At 34.5% G+C, this 22117-nt stretch overlaps 1 protein-coding gene across 9 annotated transcripts in view; it reads left to right on the top strand.

Moving 5' to 3' along the window:
- The window catches only part of sh3pxd2aa (SH3 and PX domains 2Aa), a 108414-nt gene that overhangs the window by 14233 nt on the left and 72064 nt on the right, over window positions 1-22117 (top strand). For all 9 annotated transcript variants that reach the window (XM_058762303.1, XM_058762081.1, XM_058762521.1 and 6 more), the window contains exon 2: window positions 3320-3400. In XM_058762303.1, the coding sequence (XP_058618286.1) occupies window positions 3320-3400 (81 nt within the window). The remainder of the gene's footprint in view (window positions 1-3319; window positions 3401-22117) is intronic.

Genomic DNA, 22117 nt, shown 5'->3' with positions numbered 1-22117 from the left:
GGGCATTCTGGGTGATTGCTAGTTCGGTAATATTTTATTTTGACAGTCCACTTTAGACATTCTACTAACATTAAAGGTGTAGTAGGAGATCTTGGAAAATGCTAACTTTAGCCTGAAAGCAAACGTCCCACCCTCCCTGCAATCACCGTTCAAGGCCAAGCCCCCTGAACGCATATATGCTCACAGACCAGAATACCAGAGACAACATTACTACAATAGACTACATCAGCGGTTCCCAATTCCAGTCCTCGCGCCCCCCTGCTCTGCACATTTCATATGTATCTCTTATCACGTGCAATGTTTGTTCTATTCGACCGTAAGTGCCCTGCGAAGTGGACATCATTATTTACGGAGGTATATTATGTCACACTTCACATGGACCGAGCGTTTTGATTGGGCGAACATTTCTTGGTCCTATGCCTTCCACAGAATATATAAATATAGATAAATACATTTAGACCACTTAACTTAATGATTGCTATCGGGATTTGAAGAGACTTTCAGCCAGCATAACAAAAAATGTTTCTGAAGACAATCACCTATTGCACCTTTAAGTAACTTTGCAACTACATGTCAACTAGCAGTCATTAGAGTATTAGTAGTCTGCTTAATATCTTCTTACACTATATTTTGATGGGTCCACAACATACAACATACTGATTATAAGAAACTTTGCAAGTATATGTCAACTTATTCAACTAACCATAAACTTAACCTAACAGTCTACTCTGAGAGTTAGTAGACATGTAGTTGCAAATTAATGAGAATTAGTTGACATGTTGCAAATTACTTATAGTTAGTAGAAAGTCTAAAGTGGACTATCAAAATAAAGTGTAACCTACTGGGGTTATTAGCATGTTGCTATGTGGCTAGTGGGATGTTCTAACTGATTGCTAGGGCATTTCTAGGTGCAAAACCTGATGCCACAATGCTAGGGTTTTAGCATGTTTGCTGGGTAAATGTTAGTGCTTTTCTAGGTGCAAACATAGTACTGCAATGTTGGGGTTGTTTGAATGCTGCTATGTGGTTGGTAAATGTTCTGGGTGATTACTTTCTGGCCTTTCCAGTCAATGAAATGGCTCTGCCATTCTTTTAATAGCTATGACTGTTTTCAAAACTTTCAAAACCTTTTTACCTTTATGTAGCACATTATTTAAAGGAGACGGCCATTTGTAGTGGTATCCGAAACCACGGTGGACATTATCAAGTGCACTCATTCAGTCCCACAATGCACCTCAATAACGAATGTACAACCGAACGGCAAGCCGCTAGAGAACACCAATAGAGCATTGAATGAATTCCAGTGTCTTGCCAGAAGATGCTGTCCACAGCACTTTTGGTGCACTTATTTGTCCAAATTCACTCACTCATTTTCATTCACTATTTTAAAGGACTGTATTAGTGGAGTAATGCAGGGAATAGTGAATGAGAGTATATGGGGTGATTTCAGATTAAAAAAAAAAAATCTGTATGAGCAGCAGTGATGCTTGCCTGAGCAGAAATCACTAATAAATGTTGTAACTTGTATATTGGTGGCTACCATGGTAAACAGGCATGCAATACTCTGCAATACAGAGCAAAAATGTGGCAATGTTTTCCCCATCTATGGACAAAGCAAGCCATTTTATATACATGCACATTACACTGCAAAGACACACATACTATTGTGCTTCATACAGCTTGTTGGGGGTTGACAGGAGATCACTAAAGATCACAGCAAAACTCCAAAGCTGTTAGATCCCAAGTGTCACAAATGCAGCTTCCAAACACTTCTCTCAACAGGATCAGCTCAGAAATGCTGCTCACAGTGGAGAAGACCTTGAACAGGTTTGACGTGACTGAGTTGAGACCCTGGAGAGACATTGTCAAAGCGCTGTCCTGCAGCTCACAATTGGTGGGGCAATTTATTTGAAGGATTGATGCTAGAGAGCTGTGGTCAGAATATCATGCTGAAATGAGCCTGTAGATGCAAGGAAATGTGCTGAATGTAAATCAAATGTCTTACAGTTAAAGTCATTTTTTCAGGTAGTCAATCTGTTTATCCCAGTTATGGATTGTTTTGATTGACACTGGAAACTAGGTCAGCTCCAGATGCAAATATTAAAATTAGATTTGTAAATGATTTGTTAACTTTTGAGACTGCAAGGAGGTGTGATCCATTAAAAATAAAATGTGCAATTTCCAAATGGGAACTTTAAAAAACATGATTCTTTTTTGAATTTCAGATGCAGTATACATATATACATGCATATGTTTGTAGGGTGTGGTGTCATTTTAATATGATTTATATATTACTGTTAAATTTGCTTATTTATTTTTTCAGTTTTCATTTTAATTTTTAGTAATGTTATGCTTTTTCAAAAAATATTGTTCTTTAAGTTTAGTTCATTTTTATTTTATTATAATTTTTTAAATATATGTTTTAGTGCAACAAATTAATCTTAATGAACTCAACTGATATAAGATTACATTTTTCATAATATTTGTTTATTTCAGCTTCATTTCAATTAACCAAAATGTTTGTAATAATTTTAGTTTTAGCTAGCAATAATAACTCTGGTAGATTTGGGTGATTACCAGAGCATTGCAATGTTTTTTTTTTTTTGTTGTTGTTGCTAATTTTATCAAGTGATAAAACCCCTAAACCCTAAGTATAAGCAGACGGAAGTATTTAAGGTATTAATTTTTTATACAATGTCATTCGAACCTCTAAAACAATAGTCTTTATTAGGAGTGATTTTAACCAGGCAGTGTGTCACGAAAGACGGGTCACGTATGGCCTGTGTTTAGAGAACAGAGGAAGCTGTCCCATCCACTGCTGAGTGGGGTGCAGGGCAGAGGCACCCTGCAAGTGTCCCGTCCAGGGGGAAATTCCTGCGAACAGGAGTTCCCCTCATCTCTGAGCACTCGGTTCCGCATGATGTCATATTGTCTGTTGGTGGCCTTGTGGAGGAACTAAACGTCTGATCTTTATTTCTGTTGCAGGACAATAGAGCTGGGTTTGTTAGGAATTGTATATGTGCAGGAAATACTTGTCCCTGACTATACAGTGTCGTTTCCTGACCACTCAGTGCTGTGAAGTCATCATTACATCTCTCGCTCTTGGGCTGAATTGAAATAAACTGAGTTTAAATTGGGTTAAATAAAGTACATTTGCATATTTGAAACTTTGAACTGCTTTCTGACACATTTCAGAGCGTAGTGACTCGCATAGCTAGAAGCAATCGTTATGCTGAAATCATACCAAAATGTGTAACTAAACTGTAGATTAAATTGTAGAGATTCTAATTACCTTCCTTGTCTTTTTTTCTCTTTTCAGGTGTATCTCATCAATGTCACATACTCTGACTCCACATCCCACATCATCTACAGAAGATACAGCAAATTCTTTGACCTTCAGGTAGGCTTGCTTAAGTTTAACAGTTGCAAACTCTCTCTCTCTCTCTCTGTCTAACTTCTCTTACTTTTATATTATTTTCTCAGGTAATGGGTATTCACCTCCGAACTGAGTTTAATGTCTTTTTAATGTCGGTCTTATGCAAGCCAGGGCTACGTTTACACGCATATTTCTCCCTCTTTCTCACTTTTAAATGTGCTTTATTAGCATGACACATTAATAATGGTGCATTTTTATTCCCAAAGCAGTGGCAAGTTAGAGGAGAATGAATAATAAGGAGAAGAAAGAATGCGATATGAGTCTAATGCTATTTAGTGTAGCATGCGTTACACGCTGGAGCCGAGGGGTTATGCTGAATGACATTTATGGGTGTATTTTACAAATTAAAGTCTAACTCTGCGACAGAGCTCTCAGGATACCGCCGCCAATAACAGTATTTGCTTTGGAAGCAGAAGGGAGGAAAGACAGCGTTCACACCCAACCCTTCAGGTGCAGCGGGGCCCCTCTGTAAAGTCTGGAAGAAAGAGTGTGTTGGTGTGTGGGGATGTGTGTAGGGTTGCGATGACTGTGCACATTTAGTTGCAGTGTAAGCATGTGTCTATGAACATGTCTGTACAATTGGTACAGTACCGGTTTATTTACATTGTGTCTATCACTGAAAAAAGGTTAAATGTTCCATAGCATCGTCATGTTTTTTGGACATGTACAGTGGTATGTGCTGTCTTTTTAGATTTACACTACTGTTCAAAAGTTTGGGGTTGTACGATTTTTTTGTTTGTTTTTGAAAGAGCTCCTTTTGTGCTCTTATCTGCATTGATATGATCGAAAATTGTGATTTTTTTTTCTTTCTTTTTTTTTACAGTTTAAAATAACTGTTAACTATTTGAATATATTTTAAAATGTCATTTTAATTTGTAATAATTCCTGTGATGGCAATACTGAATTTTCAGCAGTCTTCAGTGCCACATGATCCTTCAGTAATCATGCTAATATGCTGCTCAAGAAAAAAATTCTTATTATTGTATACATTTATTAAATTTAATTAGAAATCTTTTAAAATGATCTTTATTTTCTTTACTGTCACTTTTGATTGATTTAATGCATCATTAAAACTTACTGATCCTATATTTTTTAAAACTAATTTAAGTAAATATATCATGGAAATGTAATTTTATGATAATGTGCTATAGTAATACCATATATATATTTTTATGTTTTATTTTTTTTTTTTGTTCATAAACCGTAGTAGTGCCATATTTTTGGATATGTACAATGTTGTCAATTGTTTTTGACAAGGTAACAGTTAACCAGCAACAACTTTATTTGCAAAACTTGGAATTATCAGTGTTCTCCAGGCTTAAAATGTCATGGAAATTAATAAAACAATATATATATATATATATATATATATATATATATATATATATATATATATATATATATATATATATATAATATTTTATTTTTATTTTTATTGTATTTTATCAGCTTGAAATTCCTCTTTGTCATTACAATCTCTGTAAAATACATGAATTAAAAAGTTATGGAAATTGATTGGTCAAATGTAGCAACCCTGTACTGGACATGCTTCATAGTAATACTACTGTATTCTTTGAAGTACCTTTGAAGTAGTGTGTATACCATGGTATTTGAAAATGGTTATGATTTGGAACCATGTTATATCAACATACCATCAACATCTGATACCATCACTGCACGTATATCATGGTACACTGTTCCTCAGTACAGTTTTTGTTAAGGATGTATTTGTGTGTGTAGAGAGTTTAGGGCTCCCCCTTGGTTCTTCATATCCATCTACAGTCTGTTGAGGTGATTAGTCTTCTGTTTCAAAGACTCCACTGTTTAACAGAGGACTAATGGCGGCCATGTTGTGTAATGGGTGAAGTCAAAGCCTCCATTGATAAGCTAAGAGGACGTAGTGACCCAGTCAATCAGTTCTCTCCTCTTGAGTTCCTGCCTCTCCATACAGGAACAATAACAAACGTAAGGAAAAGGGAGGGAAGTGCCTTTTATGAGATGTCAGCAGATGTTTCAGATCATTCTAACAATGCATAAAGTACTTGATTGTGCTGACTATGCTTATTGGTGTTAGTAGTTTTGTAGTTTTAGTAGTTAGTAGTTTTGGGTTTGTAGTTGCAAATAGTAGTTTCTTTGTAAATACACTTAGGTTTGGGTTTGTGCGTTTGGGACAGTGATAGCGACTACTCTTCAAAAGTTTGGATTCAGTAAGGTTTTGAAATAAATTAATGATTTTATTCAGCAAGGATGCATTAAAATGGTCAAAAGTTACAGTAAAGACTTTTACACTTAAAAAAAATGTTTTAAATAACATTTTTATTTTGAACATTCTATTTAATATAATATTTTACTGTATTTTTGATTAACTAAATGCAGCCTTAGTGAGCGTAAGAGACATTAAAAAAATTACCGACCACAAACCTTTGAGCAGTAGTATATATTAAACTAGTGAGACTGTGAAAAATGTCTTTTAAGAGAGCTTTTCACTGTATACATGTGAGCTTTTACAGCAATTTTACATCAGTAGTGTATACGTACTCTAAGTGCACATAGAATCAATAGTAATGTTGCGAATACTACTTACCACATTTAGCACTGTGTTCATCTCAACCACAGCTGACTGACAGGCTCTCATTTATTCAATTCCCAAAGTTACTCTTCTAATGTTATCATTACCTACTTGCAACATATGGATTGTAGCAAGAATAAAGCCAAATGTTGTCGTCTGAAACAGAAGTAAAGAGAGTAGGGAAGCGATAAACTGTTTGGTAAATGTGCCTATGGATGGTTTGTTTTGTGTTGTGTATTAGTACAGTCATCAATCCTTAAGATCCCTTTATTTTTCAATGTTACTGGTTAGCATTAGCATCGTTCATTGTGTATGAAGTTTAGTTGAACTCCAAGTTAAACAAGTGAACTGTGCTTAAAAGCTTCCCCAACACACTGGCAGCTGGTTAAACACTATTTAACCATTTTCTAATGCTCCACAGTTCATTTAAAACAAAATCAGTCATGCTGGCCAAGAAAAAGGCCCTGAGCTTTCATTCAGCTAATTTTCTGTTAGCTGAGCCAAGGTCTTTAGTTATACAAACACACGTGCAGACTCAAATGTACGACGTCTGCAAGTTTGGCCTTAATTGTACCTTCACAAATGCTATCATATTCTGCACGTCCTTTAATTATCCCCTACAGACATTTACCATGGTAACTATAGTTTACAATGAAACAGCCTACCATGCTGACTGCAGTTGATAGAGCAATAAAACTGTGGTTAGGCTGGTACAGTATTTGCCTTGCCAGAAAGATTCTAAAAGCCTCCTACTCTGTTTAAAAGAGAGGCCACAATAATTTATTATGCTTTTACCGTAGCAATATAACTGCAGGAACTGTGCTAGTTTGACATGTAACTATGGTAAATGTTTGGAAGGGATAACCCATCTGACTTATCGTTGTTATCAGCACAAACTGTAGCATTTTGTTGGAAATGTTGTAGATTCCTGCTAAATAATCTACTTCATTTTTATTATAGTAATGGCAGATGCAGTTATAGTTCTAAATGTGCTTAAGCTTCTGTTTCTTTTATAACAAAAACAACTTATTGGTGCCTGGCAACATTTCTGCAAAATGATATTACACTGCTTCTTGCAAAGTGAAATATTTAGTAACTAGTGCTAAAAATGTGTTCAGTTTTATCTGAAACAGAATGAATCTGGCAACATATTGTTCCATTTGTTGTTGTATGTATTGCATCAGATTGGAAATTAAATGTCCAGTGAGTGGAGCTCAAAGATTAATGCACTGTCACATTTGAAAATAACATACCACCTACACTAAACCATACACTAAAAGCAAACATGAGATACAAACACATTTGCTGAAGCAACTATGACGTTTTCAGTTGCCTTTACAAGTGTTTGAGCTGTTTTATCGTGACTCGTTGTCTTCTACGGGACTCGCTACTGAGTAAGTTTACTACATTAGAAAAGCCATTCATGTGCAGTTGGCTATGTGATGCATTATGGTACAAGCATTTTGAGACCACAACATAGTTTTATTCAAAGAGCTGTGAGAAAATAAGGCTTTATTAATCAATAATCTGCCCCTGTAATCATAATTTGTGAACAAAAGGTTGTTGGTGTGTTACTGCCACTAGTGGATGTTCATGTCCACTGGAAACTGTAGTAATTTGTAATGTTTATGTACATTTTAGGAGTTTTATGTGGTTTGTAGAAACCTAACAGTGATCTAAAAGTAGTGATGATTGTTTTACCTATGGTTATACACAGTAAAACTATGGCTTTTATGCAAGCACTATGGTCAGTTTTCTTAAGGGGTGGGTGTATATTCTTGGATGTATATCAATAAGCCTGTATTGTTTGTACTTCTAGGTTCTTGTTTGAAGTTTCAGGTTTATTTTGTCCTGTCTGGTCTCTGTGGAGCAACCACCCACGGAGCTTGTGTATAGCAAACTCAGAGTACATAAAGGCCATTTTAAACTGCAGACTAGTAGCAATTGTGTGATAAAAAGTAAAGCTTGCATCTGTCTCAAAGCTTGGAGATTGGTTAGAGTGGATTCTCTAGCCCAAATCTAAGGCCTCTATCCCATGTGGATATGCAGGTACAGAATGAAGTATTGTGAGCAGAATGTTAAGAGGTGAACTCTACTGCTTAGTTTACTCCTCTCTTACTCCTTAGAGGAGGTGGGTGTGTCTCATTGTCGAGTGATCTGGCCATGCTTCAGTGCTGTAGTACACTCAGGTCTTCATCTTATCGTACAGCACTGCGGAGTCCTGACATCTGCATAATGTGTGAGGTGATTCATCCTGGATTTTCCACCCTCACTCAATTTGTGCTCCTTTTTAGCCTATATTTTATTTGGAAGAAGGCGAGAAATTGAAAATAATAAATGGTACAGTACAGTTCAGAAACTGGGAAAAGGGTAACAAGCAGTTGGTTTGACAGGGTTAGAGATAAATTGGGATACTTGATTAGTCATCCATCAAATGGCTAGTCAATTCTTGAGTTAAACTGGACTTTTTTATTTTTATCTTTATTTTTACCAGACATCCTTTAAATGGCGTGAATTTATAGGCATAACCTTTCTGCAAGGGGTTTAGCATGCTATCTGCTTATTAATAATAGCAATGGGAAAGACAGCATACTGAAATAAGAAGTCAACCAGATTTTGTAGCAAAGAAAATGTATTATTATTCTATTAATTTTAATGTATTATTTGATTATATTTTAATAATAATTTATTATGAACATATTTATTTTGTATTAATTACTAACAGACTGCAAATACACTGTTATAACTGGACTATGTACACTATCGTTTAATAGTCTGGGGTCAGTCATTTAAAAAAAAGAAATTACTTTTATTCAACAAAGATGCATTAAATTAATGAAATATGACAGATGCTTCTAATGTTACAAAAATTATATTTCAAATAAATGCTGTTCTTCTCTGGAATTTTTTATTCTTCAAAGAATCCTAAAAATGTATAATGGTTTCCACAAGAAATATAAAAATATCAAATCAGAATATTAGTATTAGAGTAATAACGCTGAACATTCAGCATTGCATCACAGGAATAAATGACATTTAATTTTTTTTTTGATTTTAATAATATTTGAAAATGTTACTGTTTCACTGTATTTTTGATCAAATAAATGTATCATTGGTGAGCATAAAAAAATCAGGGCTTCCATAAGAGCAACTAGTTGACTAGTCATTCAAACAACCCACTGACTAGTCTGTTTTGAAAATATGCAGCTAGGTTTGTGCAGTCTAGTGAGGAATAACCCCCTTTCGCTGTAAAATGAAAGCCTTTTGTGAAATTCACAATTGAAGCACAGGGGAGCATAATGCGTCATTCTGTAATCAATGAACTGGGGTTCTTCATAACTTCTGAGTGATCTGAAAGCCTAGTTGTGTATGCAGGCTCCCCAGGCTTTTAGAGCGTCATTGTGTGGGCTGCTAAGCTGGTTGAGATGGGGATAAGAACAATACACCTGACAAAACAACATAGTCATGACATCTGCTTTGCGTTTTCCTCTCATCTAAGCTGACTCTGTCAGCTATACTCAGCTTAAGCTGTCCAAGACCAAACCAAGATCAGCTGACTGCAGGATTTAACATGCACTGACTGAGAGGCTCTCTATGTCGTGTATAGGGACCACGTTTGATGGCTATGTTTCAGTGAAAACTCCTGGTTTTGTGGATATGGGGAGATTTTTGAGCTGTAGGTACCCAACTGGAATTTGTTGAGGCATACACTAGTGTTTTGTTATATTTTATTTTAAAATACAGTACTATCTTATATCATTTTTTATTTTATACTTTATTTTATGCTTTTTCATTTTTGTACTTTTTATTTTAAATACTATTTTAAAATACTATCTTATTTTATTTTACAATTTCTATTTGATTTTATTTTGTACTTTGTAGCTAGTATTTATCTTTATTTTATCATTTATTTATATTTAATTATTACAATTAAATCTTTTTATTAACAAGTACTGTCTTCTTTTATTTAAAAATTAAATTAAATGATATATTTTGAAGGTATATTTAACAAGTAGCATCTTTTTATTTTATTTTTTTATTTTATTTTAGAATATATGTATTTTAAGTAATACTTTAAAGGTATCATTTTTTTATTAAGTAATTTTTTTTTAAATTTTTTTTTTAAATGTATGTATTTTAAATAATATTTTCAGGGGCATCTTTTCATCAAGGCCAATATTGATAGTATTGATACTGATACTGATTAAATAGATTTTTTCCCCTCAGTTTTTCCTTGAAGCAAGAAACCGTATTCATTTAACATTATATTTGAAATTTTTAGCATTTAATAGGCATACTGCAAATTATCAAACTGGTTACATCTACAATCACTGTACATTACGATAATATTGGATGCCTTTTCCTCTTTCCTTTGCATGTTGTTCACAGATATATAGTAAAATATAATTAAAATTTAGTCTAGATTATAGATTTTTTGCTCTGAACTGTTTTGAAGTAGCTTTCGACATGAACGCTCTACTTCTCTTACCACTCCTTGGTCCTCAGAATGTTTCAGAACATGAACCCGTCTGACACTGGATGATCTCCCCAAGTACGTGCTCTGGCAAACGGAGGGTCATTCAGTCTAGATTTGGGAATGCGTAGGCAGCATGGCCCGGCCCAAAAGTCCAAAACTGGTGTCTAGACCACAAGGCACGGCAGGCACGCCACATCTCCACCAGTGGCTGGAGTAACTCAAGGCCTCAGCTCTTTGGGGGTGTTCAGGGACGCTCCGCTTTGCATACTGTACTGATGTCAGTGTGGGAAGAAGGAGCCTGATTGTTAAAGCTGGATAAAGGCCTGTTTCATGAGCAAGGTCGAGTTGTAGTCAGAAGACCGACACCTACACTTCAGAGACACACTGGCCTTGTGCTCAAAGGGACAATGGAGGGTTTTGAGCCTGTGGTGAAGAGAGAAGTTGCCCTTGGCTCCTGATCTGAGGCCAGATTTGTACAAGCGAGAAAAGTGAGAGAGACTAAATTTAGTGTTTCACAGTCCAGTCCATTTAGAAGGAGGTTTCCATCCTACTCTAGTTATTTCTTTATTTAACTCTTTAGTTTATATTTTAGTTTCAAGACCAACCAGAGAGTGAGAAAGAGATCTCTATAATTTCTTTATGAACTTAAAACCTTTTTATTAAATTCTTTGTAAACCAAATTATCCGGACTTGCTGCCGAGAAAATAAAAACTGTGTGGTGTTCTTTGTGGAAGACAAAAGATGATATTTTAAAAAGTGTTAGGAGATAAACAGTTTCGGTTCCCATTAAAAAACACAATGGAAGTCAATGGGGATCAATTTTTTGGTTATCAACATTCTTCAAAATATTAATAGCTATAAAAAATATAGACACAATGGTGAATGGTGAAAACTTAAATTTCATTTTTAGGTGGACTAAGACATACTAAGCTGGTTTGCTGTTCTTAGCTGGTTTAAGCTGGTCTTTCAGCTGAAGAAAAAAAAAGAAGTGCAAAACCCCTCTAATTTCTGCCAGCAAACCAGCGTTGCGATGGATGCTTTGGGTCTAGTAATGCAGTGGGACTCTTTTGATGTGTTTGCTGTTGTGGCTGTGGTCATGTTTGTGTGTGTACTCACATGTCTGAATGTGGCTTTATTGTGCATTTCTCTGTGTTGGTGCCAGACTGTGGGCTTTTGACCACCTCTCTGATGTCTTTTGATGTTTTCGTAGACTTTGAGTCTGTGTTGCCGCACAAACGAGCTTTGAGCAAGTATATGACTGAAACCAGCCTGTTAGCTATTAGAATAAAAATAGTAAAATATTTCCTTTCCGTTCATTCAGTGGCTCCGTGGATGACATCTAAGCTGTTCTGGAACAGATTGTAGACAACTGAGACTGAGATTGTTCATGTAGGAACTAATACAAGCTGCACTGAGTGATTGAACTCCATACAATAATTTGTCAAGGAATAATTTCTGTGTTGGTTGAATAGAATTGTTTAATGTAAGGGTCAATGATGTGAATCAAATTTTTAGCCCAGATCTATTAATTCACATTTTAAAATTATTTAAGTTATTTCTGTTTTCATAAGTAGTGTATCATAATCTTTATTATTATTATTTAAAAAAAAAAAATTAAATAATAAAATGATTGTGCCACAATATGTAGTGGTGAATCAGTCTTATTATTATTATTATTATTATTATTATTAATAATAATATCTGAAAAATGTATGACTGTGTGCCTGTGTTTTTTTTATATTAGATATGTTTACCTATTATGAAAAGGTGAAGTTAGTTAAGCTCAAATGGACTAGACCCCAAAAACATCATATTTATTGAAATATATATTTATTTTTACCCTAAAAATTGAAAAAAAAGATTTGTACATTCACATGCATTTAAGGTGTAAGCTGCGAGGAAAATATTTTATAATTTTTTATGATGGTTTAACCACTTGACCTTTTTTTTTTTTTTTTTTTTTTTTTTAACTGTATTTTCCCCCCAAACATTTTAACCAACATCTTTGTTTACAAAAATTATATTTTGAACCTGGCATTTGCATTTTGAACTAGATTTGTTATTGACCTTATTTGTTATTACCCATAATATGCAAGCAGTAATGAATTACTTAATATTTGTCTTATAATAAGCATATATATATATATATATATATATATATATATATATATATATATATATATATATATATATATATAAATGGATGAAATGAGTCTCAAGCTAATGGGTTTATACCAGTTTGTACAGTATTATAATTAAATTTAATTTAACTGTCCATGTAATGTTGCTGCTGCCTTCTAACTGGAACAGCTTTTGTGTCTGGAGCCTCTGACTCCTTGTTACCTATACCACACAGTTGCTGAATGTTTTAGTCACTTGATAATGTTATTTAAGTTGTGTGGCACAAATCTTGTGAATAAGGTCACTCAATATAAATAAATGGATCTCTCTTTGGTCTACAATTCAGCCAAACACTCACACAAAACCCCAAAAGGAAGGGTGTGCACGGGAAGCCAGCTTTAAACTGAGTTAGTTGTAGAAGTCTTTCTCTGAAAGGGAGGACTATGTTTGTTTAAACTCTTCCCTCTGGAGATTTCACTGTACAGTTTATACACACACTGTCGCTGGGATGGGCTCGTCCCTCTGTTTGATCCCCTGTGCTGAAGTTAGACTGGTTGGCAGAAAACATGGAAATTATTCAGAGAGGCTCGGAATAATGAATGTGTCTGACTTTGAAGCACTGTTTCTGTGTGAATATAGTCATTGTGATGTACAGATGTGGAATATGCAATTATGTCACTGGCAGGAATGAGAGCAGGTCCCGTTTATATGTCCAATGTATGTGAAGTGTTGGTTTTCTCGGGTGACCCAGATTTGCTAGGGTTTTCTCTGCACCTGGTAACAGTAAACACACACACAGAACCACACACTTACTTTGGGCACTGCCACTCTCCCAGGAGAAGTCCCTTGGCACACACTGATATATATACACACACATGTTCTCTCTCTCTCTCTCTCTCTCTCTCTCTCGCTCGCTTGCTGTAGTAGACATTCAACAAAGCATGGACTGAGTTTCTTTTTCTATTTGAGGCTCTTTCAAGGTCCGCTTCCTATTGTTACTTTTGTATCATTTTATTATTTTTGTTCCCCTGAAGGTTACTTACATTGTTAGTCAAGATTTCTTGCGCCAAAGTGGTTGTAATTTTGTTGCATTTTTTCATCCTCTTTCTGTCCCTTAGAATTAAATTATATTTAATTAGAATTATAGAAATATGTCATCTCAGAGTAAAAAAAGATAAATTGTGTAAAAATGTCATTGTGAGATAAACTTTAAAAACAAGATCAATTTGTGAGATAAAAAGTTATTATTGTTTATATATATATATATATATATATATATAAAGATACATCATAAGATACACAGTAACAATGTGAAGATATAAAGTCACAACTGCAACTTATAATCACATTGCAAAATAAAGTCACATTGTATCTCGTAATTGCGATTTTACATCTCACAAAGTTGCAATTAAGAAATTTAAAGTCATATTGTGCAATTTAGTCAAACTATTAAAAATATTATAAAAAGCAAAATATTCTGAAATTTGAATTCATATTGCAAGAAATGAAATTTAAAGTCAAATTGCGAGATATGAAGTCACAGTTGTGAGATTTAAAGTTATAATGCAATATATATAAAGTCACATTGTGAAATTAAATCTTGCAATTCTTGTAAATGCAACTTTATAAGTCAATGCGATATATTAACTCTCATTGTTTCTTGTAATTGTGACAATATCTTACAATGTTGCAAAATCATATACAGTACCAGTATGAAGAAGTATATAAAGTATATAAAGTTGCAATTATATAAAGTCATAGTGAGAGATAAAGTTGCTTTTACGAGAAACAAAGTCACAATCGCAGATTTTATATGATATTGCAGGAAGTCGCATTGTGATATATAAAGTTGCATTTACAAGAAAAAAAATCGCAAGGAGGAGACAGTAGGAGACAGTAATGAATATTAAAGTCACAATTGTGAGATATATATTTTCAGTTACCTTTATTTATTTTTGTTAATTCCACTTGAAGGTGGAAACAAGCTTCCATAAAGCATGCATAGAACTTTCAAATCTGTTTATTGTGATACCAGAATGTGCAACAACACTTTGCCAATATCCTTTACAGAATGCACACCATATTCAACCAACACAACACAGGTCCTTATACATGTCAGGTCAGTGAGACTACACTAGTGAGTATCAGTTGCCTGCAGTACTTGCACTGTATCAAAGTCAATAAGAGTACAGCGTGCCCTGATTGTGTCTTCACAACCATACCTGGCCCAGCACTGTATTACTGATCTGAGGTCAGTGTGGAGCTGTCATTGGGGTTCAAGCCAGCTCTGGCTCCTCATATGGAGTAATTGAGGAGAACGGGGGCTAAATCTGGGTGTGGGCAGACAAGACTGCCAAAGCCCTCTGTCCCTGCTGCTGGCTGCCCTACATATGATGCTGAAATAGTCACCGTGGACACACACAGTTACTCATGTGTATGCCAATGCCAAAGTACTTTCTTGCTCCTCTTTAGTCTCCAGTGTGTGTGTGTGTGTGTGTGTGTGTAACATTCACCAAATGTAACAAGAGACAGGTGAGGTATACATGACACATTCGGGAAATTGTGTGTCAGTGTGTGATTAATTTTAAAATGGACCGTAAGTTGAATAAGGCATCTCTGGTGACACATATAACATCTGACAATTTGTCATTTCACAACCCAAAGATCTTTGCAGCTCCGCCTCAGCTGGTTGAAACTGTGTAAAAAGGGTAATTGTGAAATTAACTTTAAAATAAAATAAGATGTGTGATACAAAGACACAGTTGGGAGAAGTAAAGTCATAACAGTACACTGTAAAAAATCCAACTTTCGAAAAGTTCTACTAACCAATGTAAAAAAGTAGCCCGAACAAAGAATTTTTAGTATGAGAAGTCAGTTTAGTTTTTTTTTTTTTTTTTTGTCACTAGCAAAAGTTGTTTTGTTTACCTTACTTAGATACTCAAGTAGTCCAAATGTTCTCCCGACCTTTCAAATTGAGTCATCTGAACAAACAATTTTACATTGAACAACATTGCACAAGTTCCCAGCATGCATTGCAGCTTGAAAACATTTTATGTTCATTATTATTAAAATATTATCAATGTTTTAAGTTTTACTGGCTTAATCTATGTTGCTGCTGCTGTTGTCATGTGGATCAGAGTTCATATTTTTACTGATTTAAAATTAGTTGATCCTCACCATGATTGAGAATCGTGTGCTGAGGTACTGTATATGTGCATCTCATTGCAACTTGTTTAATACATTTCTTTATTAACATAAATGTTTGCCTTTAGTTTTAAGAGGCAAATGCTACCCATAATATGTAGAAGGCTTTGAAAATAAACATACATCTAAAAGAAATAGAGGATTGTTAAAAAAGATTAGCATTGCTAAATGCTAAAACGTCTTTGGTTGCTCTAACAGATCTTTTAACACTCAGTAGACTGACTTTTATTCATTAGATGAACTAAAGTTGTTAAGTTGTCGGTTGCTAGTTGAGTTAACTTAAAAAGTTGATTGTGATTGGTTGCCTTATTTTTTTGAATTAGGTCAAATTTTATATATATATATTTTTACAGTGTAACAGTTTGGATATACAAAGTCACAACTGCAAGATATACAATCACAATTACAAAAAACGTGACTCTATGTCACAAAGTTGCAATTGTGAAATTTAAAGTCATATTGCAAGATAAAAAGTCACATTGAGAGATACAACGACACAACTGGGAGAATTAGTCATAATTGTTAGATCTATATCTGAAGATATACAGTAACAATTTGAAGATATAAAGTTGCAACTGCGTAAAGTTGCAATTACAAAAAACAGCGACTTTTTATCTCACAAAATTACAGTTGTGAAATTTCAAGTCATATTGCAAGATATAAAGTCATTTGGGGGAAATAAAGTCAATTGTTAGATCTCAAGTCATATCATAAGATATACAGTAACAATTTGGAGATACCTACAGTTTCAATTGCGAAGTCACATAGCAACATAAAGTCACTTTGTTTCTTGTAATTATGATTTTTATATCAAACGACATTTCAGTTATGAAATCTAAAGTCATATAGCAAGACATAAAGTCACATTGTGAGATAAATTTGCTTTTAAGAGAAACACAGTCACAATTGTGAGATTTAAACTCATTGTGAGAAATGAAGCCACAGAGATTCTCGTAATCGGGACTTGATATCTTATAAAGTTGCAATTGAATTCCACAGATCTTTGCAGATTTTCCTCGACTGGTCTGCAGGGTCAGTCTTGGGGTCACATCAATGGCATTGGATTCCCTCTTTGTCTGTGGTGGATGAATTTCAGACTGACCTCAGCTCGAGCTTGCAATTTTGGGTAGTGCAAAAAAATCAAAGCTGGTAACCAAAGAGTTAGGAACAGAGCATAATTAGTCAGAGTACATTCCATATTTAATAGTTATTCAAAGATGTGGAAATTTGGATTTACACAAGGGTGTGTAATAATGACAGAACTAGACTGTTCCTGTAATTTGGTGCTAGAGAGGAATGGAAGAACAATTTGTTCAGGATCTCTAACTATTTCAAAATGCTGCACAGCATGACATTAAGTAACAGCCAACCAATTAATGAACTGTAATGTGAGGATTTTGCACCAGTGACATTTCACTGTGGCCGGGGCTATTCAGAGTGATAGAAATAGTAACCAAGCAATTGACAAAATCATGCTCGATCGTGTGGCACTTGGCCAGAGCACAATTTTTCAGTGTTTTATTGACATACTAAGCATCACTCATGAAACATGAGTGGGACGACTTTTTGTGTGAATTACAAAACCATTCTTACGTAAATAGTTTTTTCTTTTTTTCAGAGTACTGTAAAAGAAATTGCAAAGAAATTTGTGACCGTCGGAGCGGGACTTTTCACTCTAAAGCATTTGATTGGACAAAAGTCTATGCTACTGTTTAAAAGATTATTATTTTTTAACATTTTATGCAGCTATAATGGATTAAATTGTTCAACAGTGAAAGTAAAGACATTTATAATGTTGCAACATTTTTTATTTCAAATAAATGATTTCGTTAAACTTTCTTTAAAAGAATCCTGAAAAAATGTATCATGGTTTCCACAAAAATATTAAGCAGCACAGTTGTTTTCAGCATTGATAATAATCAGCAATGCACCATATCAGCATATTAGAATGATTTCTGAAGGTTAATGTGACTGAAAATTCAGCTTTGCTATCAAATAAATAAATTACATTTTAAACCATGTTAAAAAAAACTGTTATTTTAATCTGTAATATTTCACAATATTACTGTTTTTACTGTATTTTGGTCAAACAAATGCAGCCTTGTTGAGCATAAGAGACAAAAACATTAAAAACATTTACCAACCCCAAACTTTAGCCCAGGATGAGTCATCAATCATTTCCGTTCGATTTCACGCCATATAATGACTGTAAATTTGAAATGTCTGCTAAAGTGAGTTTTGTCACTGCATAGAGTGCACTAGCATATATTTGACCTCAAATGGAACACAAATGGACTGAAAGCCACAAAATAATGATTTCACAGAGTCTTTAGCAAATTTGACTTGCTGTGGTCATGTGGCAGTCAGTACGCTTTGATGACTCAGTGTTTGGCTGCTGTTCATTCAGCATCACAGAGCAACCTTCTGATTCGTGGCCCACCAGAAAGAGCCCTGATCTGTATATATAGAGTGTGTATATGTGTGTGCAAGTGTGTTGTCAGTCCAAGTGCACATATGTCTCCTGAAATCTGATACTGTGCTCACTAATGCATGTCTGGACTTGATTCACACTGTCCATTAGTAACCTGTATATGTGTGTGTGTGTGTGTGTGTGTGTGTGCAGGCCTGGAGTGAGTCACGCTTGCTATTAGGTTCCACAAATGTGTGTGTGTTCATGTGTGCAGTGGAGGTGCTTTTGTGATTGTGTGCAATTGTATCCATGTGTGTCCTGTCAATCAGAGCTCTGGCCAATGGAATAATTCAAGGAAAACAGCTTTCTCTCTCTCTCTCAACCTTTTTCTCTTGCGCTTTACTTCATCTCTCACACTGTTTACTCAAATGGAATCAATAAAGCTGCCCGTAATGCTGTAATCAGGGGATTTATTGCGTTCTTGGATCAGCGTAACTACTCTCACCCTTTGGCTACCAGTCGCCTTTACCTTGATTTAAGACAGGCACTCCAGTGTTTTGGAAGGGAAAGAGCTGATCTTAGATCAGCTTGAAAGCAGTTTCTAAAAGCCAGCTGAAACGCCAAAGCCAGAGGGTTTATTTCACTGTACCCAAACAGGGAACCTTTGATTATTGGTGCTGCTTGCTGAGGCATTACTATTGCTTATATACTTGAGGTTAGTGATTTGAACAAACCCTTAACCCTAAGTAATGAATAAACTTCAGAGTGTAATCCTTTATGATTTGACTCCTCAGAGGCAATTACTTTTACTTCTCCAACCAACCAGATTTGCTTATTTTATAAAGAAGAAAATTGGTGCAAAATCACAGACTTACACTGAAGGAGAGTTCCAAGCTATTTTTGTCGATCTATAAACCAGATTATTCATTAAAAAAATAATAGTAGTAATATAACATTAGCTTAATTTTACTGTGCTATGTGAGCATTTTAGAATAGCTAAATATTAATTATCATTAGCTGCATAATAATAATAATAATAATAATAATGATAATGATAATAATAGTTGTTGTTATGTGTTTATTATTATTATTATACTGTGCTGTGGAATAATTTTAGTGTTGCTAAATAATACTAATAATACTAATAATACTACTGATTCCACTACTACTACTACTACTACTAATAATTATCTATTTATTAATAATAATAACAATAATTGTTTGTATTTAATAATAATAATAATAATAATAATAATTATTATTATTAGTACATATTAGTATTATAATTAGTGCTGTCAAAATTAACGCAGGTGATCAATTTTTTCAGTTTAACGTGTTAAAATTATTTAACGCCGTTAACTCAGGGGCGGGGCCTAGGGTTGGCCACCCTACTCATAACTGCTGTTTCTGTCTGTTTTTTCTCGACAAGAAGTGCATTTATTCAGTCGCAGAACGTCTTTATGATCACATCAATCCGGAGATGTTTCAGATGCGCGCTTCAACTTCACTTCTGCAGCAGGCACGAGTCAAACAAGCGCGGTAACCGGCGCGCGCTATAGCCTGTATCAATTCATATCAAAGCATGAAATAAACTACGTGCATGCAATGTCGTGGTCAGTTAAGGCATGAAGTTACCAAAAAGGCGATTAAAGCTGCCTTAAAACTGTGCGTGCATGTTATATGTTATGAGTTACATTAAGAACATGTTTTCAAAACTGTCCTGGAGCAGCCCAGCACTGTCTCCCTCATATAATACACACCCGATTCAACTTGTCAGCTCATTAGAAGAAACTGAAATGGGTCAGAAAAGGTGATGAGAGTTGAGCCAAAAACAACCTTTATATTTCTGTATATTCAACCTTTATATTTCTGTATATTTCTGCAGAGGAGCACAGGGAGCCTAGCTAAATATAACATTTATTATAATGGGTTAATGTGAAGTTTGTTTTAAGTTCACTTAAATTAGAAGTTATTTTTAAAGTCTAATAAATGTTAAAATCGATAGCTGTTAATTATTATGTAATGTCTAATGGCTATAGTCAGTGGTTAAATATTATAGGGGAAAATCAGTATGACTTGGTATCAGTGATACTGGCCTCCAGTCATAAAAAAGATGCTATTAAACAAATTTGAAGATTGAATGTGAACTTATTGCAATATAAAAGTATATTTAAAAACTTTAATGTTAGGTGGGATTAATCACTATTAATTTCAGAAAAAAATGTGCAATTAATTAGTTAATTTTTTAATCGATTGACAGCACTAATTATAATATATTATAATGACTGTAGTGTTGCTAAATAATAATAATGTATTTAATAATAATAATAATTATTATTATTATTATTATTTCAATAAAGTTTATTATATTGAATATAATTAAATATAATGTTGTATTTATTTATTTATTTATTTATCTATGTATCTATCGAGCAGCACCCTAGTAACCACAGAGACCCCTAGAAACTTCATAGCAATGCCCAAGCAACACCCTTGCATAGCAGTGACTTCCGCAGCACTTTAATATAAGTTTATTTTTGTAATTTCTCTGTAAAAGCAGCTTATTGGGCGGATGTTCTGAGCACACTCTGTGTGGTTCCAGGTGGATTAAACCGTGTGTTTCTTGAGTTCTTCATGTTTGGAAATCTGTCACCCTGCTGAAACTCACTTAGCAAGTCATTTTAGAGTCTGTTTGACTCATTTCTAAACACTTCACAGTTCTTCTCGAAAATAGTTTTCCTTTGAAGCAGACATCTTTAAAAAAAAAGTTAGAATTTGTACAAACTGAACTCTGTAATTGGTTGTTTATAACATCATGCAACTTGAGCTTAATTCACAAGCATTAGTAAGAAGTCACATGACCATTGCCGTTATTTGGGTCATGGGACATGTGCATGTGTGTAAAAGGAGCAAGAGAGAATAAGAAAGAGATTTTCCTTGCTACATTCAGTGCAAGAAACCTTAACCAATTAAGGGAGAAATGTTACAAAGGTGTAGACTATACTGCAGAGCGGCTCCCCTGTAGCTCCATAGAAGGATCACTGTTTAAGTGTCATGAAATATGCATTGAAGTTTTGACTTGAATAAGCCCATTGATGGCGCTGCATGACAGAGCTCACTCTCCTACAGCATCCTCAAACTCTTTGGCTGTGTTTTACCAGAAGGGCCCCCTGGTGCAGCTCCTTGAAAAGGCTAATCATGAGGTTTATGTGGCTCACACACTTATCTCTGACTTTGCTGGAGTTACAATCACTCTCATCTCGAATAAGAGACCACATAGAGCTGGATTTGAAGTAGTCCTGCTGGTGCTTTATAAGCATATCAATTTAGCAGTGATTTCCAGCTCTCTCTCTCTCTTTCTCTCTCTCTCTCGCTCTCTAGAAACGTTTTAATAACAATAATAATAATAATCATTAACAGTAACATTTATTTATTTACAATGACCCTGAATAGTATTGTAGCAGTGACATTTTATCTATTTATTTATATGCAAAAAACAATAGATAGATAGATATATGTGTGTGAACTCTGTAAATACAGACACATGCATGTGTATATTTAAATTTTTTTTTATTTTTTATAATTGTTTAATACAGTCATGGCCAAAAATATCGGCACCCTTGGTAAATATGATCAAAGAAGGCTGTGAAAATTAATCTGCATTGTTAATCCTTTTGATCTTTTATTTTAAATCTAACCTTTCATTGAATAATAAGAATTTAAAATGGGGGAAATATCATTATGAAATAAATGTTTTTCTCAAATACACGGACACAATTATTAGCACCCCTAGAAATTCTCTGAAAAATAAAATATCTCTGAAGTATATTCCCATTCATATTCACAATTTTGAGCACTCCAGGGTGATTATGAACGTGAAATTATCCAGCCATGGCTTCC

Source organism: Onychostoma macrolepis, chromosome 01, assembly GCF_012432095.1.
Source record: "Onychostoma macrolepis isolate SWU-2019 chromosome 01, ASM1243209v1, whole genome shotgun sequence".
Lineage (NCBI taxonomy): Eukaryota > Metazoa > Chordata > Actinopteri > Cypriniformes > Cyprinidae > Onychostoma > Onychostoma macrolepis.
Note: the sequence above shows the minus strand (reverse complement) of the source record. Positions and strands in the feature narration are given on the sequence as shown.